This window comes from Berghia stephanieae, chromosome 2 (genome assembly GCF_034508935.2).
Source record: "Berghia stephanieae isolate SIO BIC M18660-M18661 chromosome 2, UCSD_Bste_1.3, whole genome shotgun sequence".
Lineage (NCBI taxonomy): Eukaryota > Metazoa > Mollusca > Gastropoda > Nudibranchia > Aeolidiidae > Berghia > Berghia stephanieae.
The window spans coordinates 85,711,630-85,724,129 of NC_088361.1; the positions used below are offsets into that span (position 1 = coordinate 85,711,630).

The 12,500-nt window shown below is 35.5% G+C and overlaps 1 protein-coding gene across 9 annotated transcripts in view; it reads left to right on the forward strand.

Moving 5' to 3' along the window:
• The window catches only part of LOC144965713 (Kv channel-interacting protein 4-like), a 614,382-nt gene that overhangs the window by 563,881 nt on the left and 38,001 nt on the right, over positions 1–12,500 (forward strand). Inside the window, exon 1 of one of the 9 annotated variants that reach the window (XM_078901330.1) lies at positions 1,854–2,095. The exons of the other annotated variants lie outside the window; for them this stretch is intronic. Coding sequence (XP_078757456.1) covers positions 2,080–2,095 — 16 coding nt within the window. The 5' untranslated portion in view covers positions 1,854–2,079. Of the gene's footprint in view, positions 1–1,853; positions 2,096–12,500 lie in introns of those variants that run through there. 9 annotated transcript variants of the gene reach the window in all.

Below are 12,500 nucleotides of genomic sequence, written 5' to 3' on the forward strand. Positions count from 1 at the left end.
TGAACTGGGTTGCCAGTCTGGTGTTTTAAATGTCAATTTTCAAAAACTTGGCTTTAAATAGAAAGAAAATGGAAAATGGAATGGAAAAATTGTGTTCGGCATTTTCTCATTTATTTTTCTCTATTATATATTATACAACTTAATGTACTCATTTGAATGAAAAATGCTTTATAAGACACTATGTATACTTATTAAAGTGAATCCTTAAACTGGCAGGACGAGGTGAACTTTTTATAGCCCTTTGATAAGAAAGTAAAGATTTATCTAACACATAATGCGCATTTTAACTTTTTCCTTCCCAGCCATTATAAGAATTTTCCCCCGAAACTTCTCACCCACCCACCCGAAACAAAAATAGGCGTTTCTTACTCAAACAAAAAAGTAACAAAAGCATTCTATACAGAATGTTGTTCATCAAAATGTGCTCTAGCTGTCATCAAAGCATTTCTTTAAATGTTGTGATGTACAAGAGAAATCAGAATGACAAAATTGTCGGTTGCATCGTAACGAATGTGACGATTTTCCTATGGTTGGTAAAGAGAGAGTTTTGGGGATTGATACTTTTAGCATATTTCGTTTTTATCCTAAATACTATCTTTAAGCAATTCTCCTCATTTTCCAATCACTTCAGATCATAAAACTCTTGCAAAAATGTTTTAAAAGATATATTTTTAAAACACGTGCAGATAGGGAAAAAGAAGAAAGTTATGTTTTGAAATCCATTTTTTCCTCATTTCTTGAAACATATAACATGTAAATCCCTAAGGCTCAGTCATTTTCAAGATAAAAGCTTCAACCTGTCAGTGCTTGTCTTCAGAACATTTAAATTCGTGAAATAGAAGCAAAATTTACATTAGTTGAACCAAAAATAATGATTTTTTTTATTTTTTGGTTTTAAAAAATATATGATTTTGGTTTATGATATTAATACAAACTATTTCTGTTCATATTTTTTTTTCTGTAAACGAATTTTTAAAAAAGATGGCTCCATTTGCTTAAAACACTCATCGTTCTTGTCCTAAAGACAAATATTGGTGAAGATATTCTGATAACTAAAATAGCCCCAGGGATTTAAAATGTACATAAAGAGATCCCAGGTGGCGCTTGTTTACAGGCGTTCCCATGGTTACCAAGATTATTTGTTTTCAAGTTTGTACTGAAATGTCATTGGACATGCTATGTGGTTCATTTTTCGTTTAAGATATGTGATTTCACGATTGTTTACTGCGATTTAGTGCGGCTTTGTGGTCTAGTGGTATGACACTCGCTTTCGGATCGAAAGGTCCTGGGTTCGAGCTTTGTCGCGCATAGTTGAGTCTTTGGAAAAGGCTCTTTACTCACTTTCTCTCACTGTACTCAGATGTAAAATGAGTACCTGAGTTAACAGCGTTGTCTCTGTCGGGAAAAAAAATATGATATCGCCTAACAGCGTCATGTCTCTCGTTCTACATGTTGCGTGTTGCTGTTGGTTAGGGACTCCTTGTAAAGCACTTTGAGCACGTTTAGTGGATATTGCGCGATATAAAAGCTCAAGTTATATTTACAAAGATTTAGCAATTTAGGTGGTAGATTCTCTTAACTGAAAATGTAATGCCTAAAAACATATAGCCATTTTCAAAGAGCATTTGGCACGTTTCTACTTCTTGTTTGGCATGTTGTTCAAAAACAAAATGTGGCAACCCTGGCTTTGAAACGCAAAATTGGATTCCTACACTTTGATTGTTATTGTTGTTGTTTCTACTGTCGTTGCATTTTGTTTATTTTTTGTCAGATACTTTAATAAAGTTTTGTTTTGTTTTGTGTTTATCATTTAGCAGAGATATATTGTAAAAAAGTTTGAATTTTTTTTTCAGAAACAACCAAATGAAAAATCCGATGTCCACTTAATGTACTCAAACGATGTGTGTCGTCAAGCCAACAGTACCACTAAATTCTTTAATAAACAAAAATGAATATAACAGCTTCAAAAAAAGAACAAAATACCAAACACGGAACGTTTCGGGCCCACAACCCTTCTTCAGTCAACAACAGAAAACAATAAAAACATAAATACAATACTAAATTCCAGACCTACAGATCATGACAGAGAAATTTGGTAGGTCCTCTCGCTAAATGATTTTGGTTTAAACACCAGGATATTAGATAGAGCAACACTCTATTTGCGTCCAGCTTTCTAAATTTGAAACTAAACATGAAAAGTGAGTGGAGCAGGCACTCATGTTGATATTAACAAGAAATGAAGTGAGTAGGAAAGTGCAAGAAGACAACGGAGAATAAAATCTTCGCAGCGGCGATGGGAGCTCGAACCCGCAACCGCACCAGTAAGTTTGCGGGTTCGAACCCCCATCGCCGCCGCGAAGTTTTTATTCTCTGTTGTCTTCTGTCCCTTTCCTACTCACTTCATTTCTTGTTAAACTAAACATGAAGCCTCGATAACTTTGAAGGATTGAATGAATCACGAGTGACGTTCTGTGAATATTTCTAAGGCTTCTGGAGCGAAACGCTTTGGTTTAACTCAAATTTCAACGATGTGAATGTGAAAATCCCCAACGTCAGCAATCGAACTAACTTTTATGGTTTCGCCTCTCCCTTCCTTTCCTTCTTATTTTTTCTTTATTTCATTTATTTAAAAGTGATAATACGGAACTTATTCTCTTGATATTTCTGTCCTAAAATATCGACAACGTTTATTGTGTCATTCAGTGTATGGATTGTATTACCTTTGACTATGTGTTGTATTGGATAACAAGGATTTAGAAATAAAATCTGTCTATCTATTAAGATTTTTTCGCTGCACCTTAAAAACAACAACAGCAACATCAACAACATCAACAACGTCAATAGCCACACCAATAACACCACCAATAACATAATCATCATCATTATCAACAATAACATAACAACAACAAAACCATCATCATCATCATCATCATGATCATCATCAACAACAACATCAACAACTACTACAACTACAACAGCAACAAAAACCACTCAAAATCTTAAATTTGCATTGAAATGAAGTCATTTTACTCGAAACTCTCATTTTCTAAGGCAGGGATAGCAGTAACAGTCGGATATACTCGTAGTTTCAACTCCCCGTCGGAGCAAAAGTTATTATTTTCTATCATCTCCGGTACTTCTCTACTAAATAGAGCTTTTATATAGCTAAATGTGCTCAGAGCGCTATACAAATGGTCCCTCACCAACAGCAACACGTGACATGTAGAACGAGACATAACATGACGCCTGTTAGGCGATATTACAATTTTTTTTCCGACAGAGACAACGCTGTTGACGGCCAGGTACTCATTTTACACCTGAGTACGGTGAGAGAATGTGAATAAAGAGTCTTTTCCAAGGACTCAACTATGCGCCGAGCGAGGCTCGAACCCAGGACCTTACTAACTTCATTTTTCTCTTAATCTTATCCATTATGGATAAATTTCGTAAATCGTAACGGGATTGGTTATTGAATAATTAATATTCATTTATCGCCGATGGGTGTCTTTATCCCTGATTGCATTCCTCCACGCGCAAACGAGTCCTCTATTTTCATTATAACCATTTTATAAATTATCCTACTCCCTCCAGTTTAACTCACTCAACCCTAACACCGACTATATCCGTATTTTACCCGGGTTACTTTTACCCCATGCCTATTTATTACATTTTTCTGAGACAAATTATAGGCGTAGTATCAAAGCTAATGTTTTTAGTTTTTACATGTTAATGGTAGTTGAATAAAACTATCTATGCACATGCTAATTTTTAAGACATTTTTTTCCAATTTTGAAAGTAGCGAAAATCTCTAAGATTGAGTGAGTTAACTAGTTAACCGATACACTCTTGATAAACATGTATATAAGAATTTGGCCAACAAAAACTGCTCCTTCAAATGTCAATCGATTTAAATGACTCTCATTTTAGCAAAACACGCGTTCTCAAACCTATGACTTTGCAAAGTCCCAGATTTGAGAGGGGTTTTTTTTTGCCCAGATGAGGGTCATTTAAATCGATCGATATCATTTGAAGGACGAGTTTTCTGCTCAAAATTTTTAAACCGTGTTTTTCCAGAGTACGACAAGTTAATGGTTAATAGATCGTTGTCTTTTTTTTGTTTGTTTTGTTTTGTTTTTTGAAATTGTGGCGAGGTGGGAGCGTCGCAGTAGTTCAATTGATAGAGTGCCCGATTGATAAGAAATGAATCGGTTCGAATCCGTGAAAAGTAAGAGTTGTTTCTGACTTGTCTACCCACTTGGCAGTAATTGGGTCATTTGGCAGTAATTGGGTCATTTGGCAGTAATTGGGTCATTTAAATCGATCCATATTTGAAGGACGAGGTTTGTTTGTTTTGTTTTTTTGGGCCAAATTTATAAATATCTACGTGTTTTTCTAGAATACGACAGTTAACGTGTTAAGGGATAACTAGACGTATTTGTGCGGCTATTTGGTCTAGTGGTATGACACTCGCTTTCGGATCGGAAGGTCCTGGGTTCGAGAATCCCGCTCGGCGCATAGTTGAGTCCTTGGAAAAGGCTCGCTACTCACATTCTCTCACCTTACTCAGGTGTAAAATGAGTACGTGGCCGTTAACAGAGTTGTCTTTGTCCGAAAAATTGTAATATCGCATAACAGGCGTCATGTCCCGTCCTATATGTTAAATGTTGCTGTTGGTCAGGGAGCCCTTGTAAAGCGCTTTGAGCACATTTTAGTGGATATTGCGCTATATAAAGCTCAACTAGACGTATTTACATAATGCATCCTCACATGGGTAATCACAACAGACCCTTCCATCAAGTGTAGGACCAACTTATAATAAAACATGCAGTTTCATATTACCAATAATATTAGGTTTGTTTCCAAAACACAGGTGTAACCAATTAATGAAAAAGAGAGCTTATATATTGCGCAATATCCCCTTAATGTGCTCAAAGAGCTTTGGAATGGATCCCAAGCCAATAATAACGCTTAAAATAAAGATGAGACATGTCGCCTGGATGGCGCTGTAACACATTTCATTTGAAATTGCTAATCAGGTATTAGTTTTACCTGAGTACGGCGAGGGAATGAGAATAAAAAGCCTTCTCCAAGGACTCAATATTGTGCGTCATGAAGCATGACTCAAATTAAAGATCTACAGATAAAAGCAGTGTCATGTTTGCCTAGATGAGGGTCACGTTAACCAGGTAACTGCCGTACTCATGGACGACGTGATTTTTTTTTAAATTGGCCAGAAAGCTCATCCTTCAAATATCGATCGGTTCAATTGACCATTATCTTGGCCAAAACTCTCAAACCTGGGACCTCGGGATACATTATATTGTTCAGGAACAAGTTCATTCTTTCGGAAGGGTCAATTTTCAGTACTCTTACCCGGGTTGTAATTATTCCCCGAGCAGACTCTTTGGGACCAATTTCCATCTCATTCGTTACATCATTCTCATATGGTAGCTAATGCAGCAATTACTTACTTCACTGGATGGGCGGACGGACCTTTCGTTTCTCGGTCAACTGAATGCAAAGTCTCGTTCCCCGAGCAGACTCTTTAGGACCAAATTTCATCACCTTCAATATATCATCCCCTTAAAGTAGCTAAGGCAGCAATCGATTTAGTCAACTGAATGTAAAGCCTCGGCTGCTTATAATGATAATCTAATTGACTAGAACTACGGTTTTATATAATTTTCTGTTGTTTTTTATTTTAGTATTTGTTGTCCTTTTAAACTAAACTAGCAGGTTCAAACAGTTCTTAGGGGGGGGGGGGGGGAGGAAGACTTCCGAAGCTGGGTTTACGAAATGAATTTGGAGGTGTAGCCACACGCTACTAGTACTACTACTACTACAAGTATTTTGGTCAGGGACACCATAGTTTTTAATTCATTTAAATCGTTGTTGTTACTTGTCTTATGCCTGTATTGCGATACACGTTGTTATCTGATTAATCTGGTTGGGGGGGGGGGGGGGGGAGTTGTCTATAAAGTGAGTTGAGCCTAAACACTAAACATTAACAATGGCTGCCATATTCAACAACCCTCTCCACCCGCGGAGACAATTACCCAGAATTGAGTCGACCTCCACTAATACTTAAAAATAAAAAGAACAACTTTGCTGATCGATAGTTGTTTTCAGAAAACAATGATAATATGATGAAATAATAACAATCGGTTGATATTAGATAACAGTGGTTCATGAACAGTCGTGTCCCCCTTTCTGTGCCTCTTAACTCACTCAATGCTAGATCTTTTTGCTACTTTTCCAAATTGGAAAAAAATGTATTAAAAATGAGCATGCACATAGATAGTTTTATTCAACTATCATTAACATGCATAAACTAAAAACATTAGCTTTGATACTACGCCTATAATTTGTCTCAGAAAAATGTAATAAATAGGCATGGGGTAAAAGTAACCCGGGTAAACTACGGATATAGTCGGTGACAGGGTTGAGTGAGTTAACCCTTTGCCTGCGGGTTGCCGCCAATTAAAATGAAAAAATAATAGTTATTTATCATTGCGAATAATTCTTTCTGATAAAGATAAATGTTAATGGGTATTTTTTAAATTCTCTCTCTCTCTCTCTCTCTCTCTCTCTCTCTCTCTCTCTCTCTCTCTCTCTCTCTCTCTCTCTCTCTATCTCTATTTCTTTCTCTCTTTCTTTCTTTCTTTCTCTCTCTCTCTTTCTTTCTCTCTATCTATCTATTTATCTATCTATCTATCTCTCTCTCTCTCTCTCTCTCTCTCTCTCTTTCTTTCTCTCTATCTCTTTCTCTTTATCTCTCTCTCACTCTCTCTCACTCTCTCTCTCTCTTTCTCTTTATCTCTTTCTCTCTCTCTCTCTCTCTCTCTCTCGCTCCCTTCTTCAGCCGTATCAATTAGATCCTGGGTTTCGCTCTCTGACACCGTGTGTTTTTTTTTTAAATTCTCTGTCTTTATCTGACACTTCTCTATAACCTTTAGTTCTCATCAGCGCTGAGAATACAAGTCCGTTACTTATGCGTCGGTCTTTGTATCAAATTGGATTCAATAGTCTGATGTCACGTCGCCCAGCAACGGCGGCCATCGTGGTTCTAAACAAAGAAAATCGGTACTTTTATTCTTCATGCTGGCTAGAACTTTTCATATGTCTTGTGATCAGAATTTGTAAAAGTCAAAACATGATCAGTTTTATAATTTTTTTCCTCTGGATACGCTTTTATGCTCGTCGGAGAAAGATTTCATAAGGGCGTTCGCCATCGTTCCGATTGTTTAGAGCCAGTTACTAAGTTACCATGCGTCATTACGAGGGAAGTGACGTTACGACTGTTGAAGCGTATTACGTGGTCACCAATGAAAGGTTAAATAAACTATCACCAGTTCTTCATGCCTACCATATCAGTCGTATCGAAACAGACAATTATGTGCAACCTTACATGTTTATAATCAGATTGATCGATTTAATTTTAGTAAAAACTTATCACTCAACTAGCGATCTTTTGACACGAAGTTTATTTATTCTTAGGCTTTCGCCACTGATAACACAACTTGATGACAACATTCATGGAAGTGAGAAAAAATGTAGTATTTGGAACCAAAAAAAAAAATGTTAATAAAATTAATTAATAATCACAAAAAATACAACAGCGGTAATATCACCAATATTTACAATAATGAAGATAATAATAATAATAATAATAATAATAATAATAATAATAATAATAATAATAATAATAATAATAATAATAATAATAATAATATAATATAATAATAATAATAATGATGATGATGATAATAATGATAATAATGATAATAATGATAATAATAATAATAATAATAATAATAATAATAATAATAATAATAATAATAATAATAATAATAATAATAATAATAATAATAATAATAATAATAATAATATTAATAATAATAATAATAATGAGAATTAAATTGATGATGATGATGATGATGATGATGATGATGATGATGATGATGATGATGATGATAGCACAACAGCAATAATATCTTGTTTTTTTCTAAATGGAGACCACGCACCCCCCATTCGTTGACAAAGAAAGAAGATGGCAATTATATCAATGGTGCTTCCTTTTCGGTTAAAGACAGAATCACGCCGGCGTCATTCATTCCATGTTTGAAAACCCTTTGATTTCATTGCAATCCAAATAAAGACAGACAACTCTTCTCTTCCTCGCGATTTAACACGGTTAATTCCCTTTGATCTCATTCGACCCTATATTAAACACAGACAACTTTTTCTCTTTCCTACCTATTCTCCTCTCTCCTTAATTGTATATTTTCCTGTTGTAATCTTTTAAATTTTGTTGGGGTTTTTTTTTTTTTTTTTGTTTTTTGTTGTTTTTTTTTTTGTTTTTTTTTTTTTTTGTTGTTGTTGTTTTTGTTGTTTTTTTCCCTTTCCTTCTCCTGTTTCGTAAATAACGAAAACAATGCCAATGATTTAGCCACGTACAAAACCCCACGCTTTTTTGGACCGATTCCATCCAGCCCTGTTTCCCACATCTTAATTCATTTACGTTTCTTTGGATTTGTTTTGTGTTTTTGGGGGTTTTTTTGGGTTTTTTTTTTACTGTGTTACCTCCCTTCCCTCGCTAACATTTCCATCTGTCTCGCGCGGTGGTTTATTTAAAGTATCATTCAATTCAGCAGCCACTCATTCTCGCCGTACTCTGGAAGAAAAAAAACATATTTTAAAATTTATCCAGAAAACTCGTCCTTCAAATATCGATCGATTTAAAAGACCCTCATCTTGGCAAAAACTCTCAAACCTGGGACTTCGCGAAGTCCCAGGTTTAATAGTTTTTTTTTTTTTTGCCAAGATGAGGGTCATTTAAATCGATCAATATTTGAAGGACGAGTTTTCTGACCAAATTTTTAAATATGGGTTTTTTTCCAGAGTACGGCAGATTAGGCATTATTTTCTTGTTGACACCTTTCCCTTGTAAATTTACCCCACTTGGTAAGAATAATATGGGAACAATACAAAACATCTGTTTTATCACTCAATCATAATATTCCTTTTTTCCCTATGAAATAAGTACACGTAGTTTCTGCCTATTCAAGTGTATTGATGATACACGTTTAGCTATGATACTCACAACATCCACCAGCCGGATGTAACATACCAACACACTAAAATGTGTGTAACCTTTATCGTTTGTCGTCTGATCAATATCATTTTGTGAGAACCAATCACCAACAAAAGGTTGTCTAAAAACAATAAAACGAGCTGAGTGACGTCAATTTTGTACCTTCTATAGACTTAAACTGTAACCCGCCGCCTCGATACGGTATTAGGTATGTGTGAGCCAGAATCTAAAAATTGTCTCAAGTAGTCCTTCAGAGCCATTATACCCATGGAGCCCATGGTGGGGAGGGGGGGGGGGTCGCAACTGCACCCGGGATCGACCTTAGTCCCTTTGTGTGTGAAGCGAGTCTTCTACCAACTGAGCTATCGCCCCCCCCTCTCTCTCTCTCTCTCTCTCTCTCTCTCTCTCTCTCTCTCTCTCTCTCTCTCTCTCTCTCTCTCTCTCTCTCTCTCCCCCCTCCACACACAATAAAAATCACTTAACGGTCGAATATTATTTTAAATTGGGGGTCCCGATAGCTCAGTTGGTAGAGCACTCACTTCGCACGCGAAGGGACCAAGATCGATTTTGTTGTTTTTCTGTGTATGTTTTTTGTTTTGTTTTTTTTTTTGGATTGGTTTTATATTTGTTTTGTTTTGGGGGTTTTGGGGGGTTTTTTGTTTGTTTTTTTGTCTATTTGTATTTAGGGTTTGGTTTTGCTGGGGTTTTTATTTGTTTGTTTTGTTTGTTTTGTTTTGTTTTTTTTTTTTTGTTTTTTTTTTTTTTTTTTGGGGGGGGGGGGGGGGGGTTATGATGGTAATTGTTTGTTGGGTTTTTTTGTTGAGGGGGGGGGGGGGGTCTTTTTTTGTTGTTTGTTTTTTTTTTGTGTTTGTTTTTATTTATTTTTTTTTATCTAGCTTTCTTACAGAATTCGTTACATGCTGTTCAGAGGAACTTGTATCCACCTGTGTCGAGTAGATAGAACATAATGTATTTAACGGGTCTTACGTACGCTAGTACACAACATCATGACCGACGTTTCTATTGAGTTCATTGTATTTACGAGATCCATAATGCCATACCATATTGACGCGTCGTTTAATATTAATTTGAACGTTGGTAACAACATATTTATCACCTACTACTGTTTTTCTTTTTTTTTACCAGGCAACAATGACGGCGATTCATTGTTTTTATTCCGAGCCCGCCTATTGTTATAATTTTTACTATTTATCAATATCGATGCCAACTTTATTATAATATTATTTCCATTAAACACACGAGCATTTGTTTCCATTTCATACCATCACTATGCACCAACCCAAGTGGAACAATAATAATATTTTCGTAATCTTAAAATAAAAAACACTTTTTTTTAATTTTGGCCACAAAACTCGTCCACCAAATATTGATCGATTAAAATGAACCTCACCTTATCAAGAACTCTCGAATCTGGGACTTCCCGAAGTCCCAGGTTTAAGAATTCGTTGATAATTGTTGCAAAGACGAGGGTCTTTTTAAACGATCGATATATTATGAAGCACGAATTTTGTGGCCAAAATTTTTAGAACGTCTTTCTTTTTTTTTTTTTAGAGTGCGGCAGAATAATGACATAAAGTCTGCATAACAGTTAACCAATTAACTGTCGTATCTGGAAAGATACGTATTTAAAAATTTGGCCAGAAAACTCGCCCTTCAAATATCGATCGCTTTAAATGACCCTCATCTTGGCCAAAAATACTCTCAAACCGGGGACACTTACTCTCAGGTTTGAGAGTTTTTACCAAGATGAGGGTCATTTAAATCGATCGAGATTTATTGAAGAACTAGTTTTCTGGCCAAATTTTTAAATATGTCAATTTTCAAAGTACGGCAGTTTACAAATACCGACAAACGACTATTATTCTGCACCACTATAATAATATTATTATATTTATATCTGTTGCTATGTCGTCTGCTGCTGCTGCTGCTGCTACCGGTTGTAGCCTTGTCTGACAAAAATGATAAACGTTCAAGGGAGACAATCGATATTATACTTCTTCCTGTCTCGTGAATTATCTGGCTTGGTCCGCCGATACTGTTGATTCTCAATTCCAATATCCGGTAGACTGTGCTTGGACTAGGTGCCAGAAAGAATCCTTTTCATTGTATTAAAAAAAAAAACAATTAAAAAATGATTCTTTCTCTATTCATATTTTCCCCTATATTTTTTAAGTGTCTTGTATTTGTTTAGTTTATTATTTGTTCATTTTGTTTATTTATTATTATCATCCGTTGCAACCAATCCAGATTGGGTAATAAATTCTCAACTATTGATTAGATACTTTTTTTCCTTCAACTAATGGACATGAAATTTTTAGGGCACCTAAATCGACATAAATGTATTGAACATCTTGCTCTTGCACAGGAAAGATAGAAGGTAAAAGAGTAAAGGTAGACCTATAAAAACATATTATTTGAATAGTTTGAACAGCTGGGTGACAAAGAAAGAGAAGAGAATTATTAGTTTTTTAAGGTTATCTGATCAGAGAGATGAATGGCGTACCATGATCACCGATGTCAGGCAAAGACACTTAGTACTTGAAGAAGGAGAATGAACGTGAGATGCCGAGGCATTCCATGCAGGAATATAGATAATCCATCAAACCATGTTGTCCAAAGTGAGCAAAAACTTCCCCAAGGAATAAAGTGAAAGTTACTGAAGCAGGTCTCTAACCCAGTACCTTTCGGGTCACAATGCAGTGCCTTAACAGTTCACTCCCCCCCCCCCCACCCCCAATAAACCTTTAAACATATTGCTAAATATTAATTGTTAAGCGGTTCCTCAGATCCGAGATTTTTTTTTTTATCCTGGTATTTCTGGCAGTAAATACTTGTTGCTCTTTAGATGGGGCGCAAAGTGCTTTCACCAGCACCGTAAAGTGTTCCCAGCCACCCCCAACTTGTCAGAAAGAGGAGTGTAGATAAGAATCCTTATTACATCTGAGGTTGTTACGGTCCTTTCGTTTGCATATTTTATATAGTTAGGTCTGTTTTGGTTTGGTTATTATTTTCTTTCTCTTTTGTTGTTTTTTGTTGTTTTTTTTTTTTTTGTTTTGTTTTTAGTTGTTTATTTATTCATTTTTTTTGTTTTTGTTTTTTGTTTTTTTTGGAAGGGGGGGGGGGGGTTGGTCTCCTTCTTTAGTTTTTGTTTTTCGGTTTGTTGTGTTTAATTTGTTTGGTTTGTTTTTTGTTTGTTTTTGTTTGTTTTTTTATTTTGGGGGGGGGGGGGGTGTTGTTTTTTTTTTGTTTTTGTTTTTTTTTGTTTATGTTATTTTTTGGGGGTTTTTTAAAATGAAATTGGAGGCGGTTTGAGTCTTGTTGTTTGTTAAAGAATTTTTTTCGGTTTGGTACTTTTTGTTTGCTTTTTAGTTTTGTCTCTCTTTTT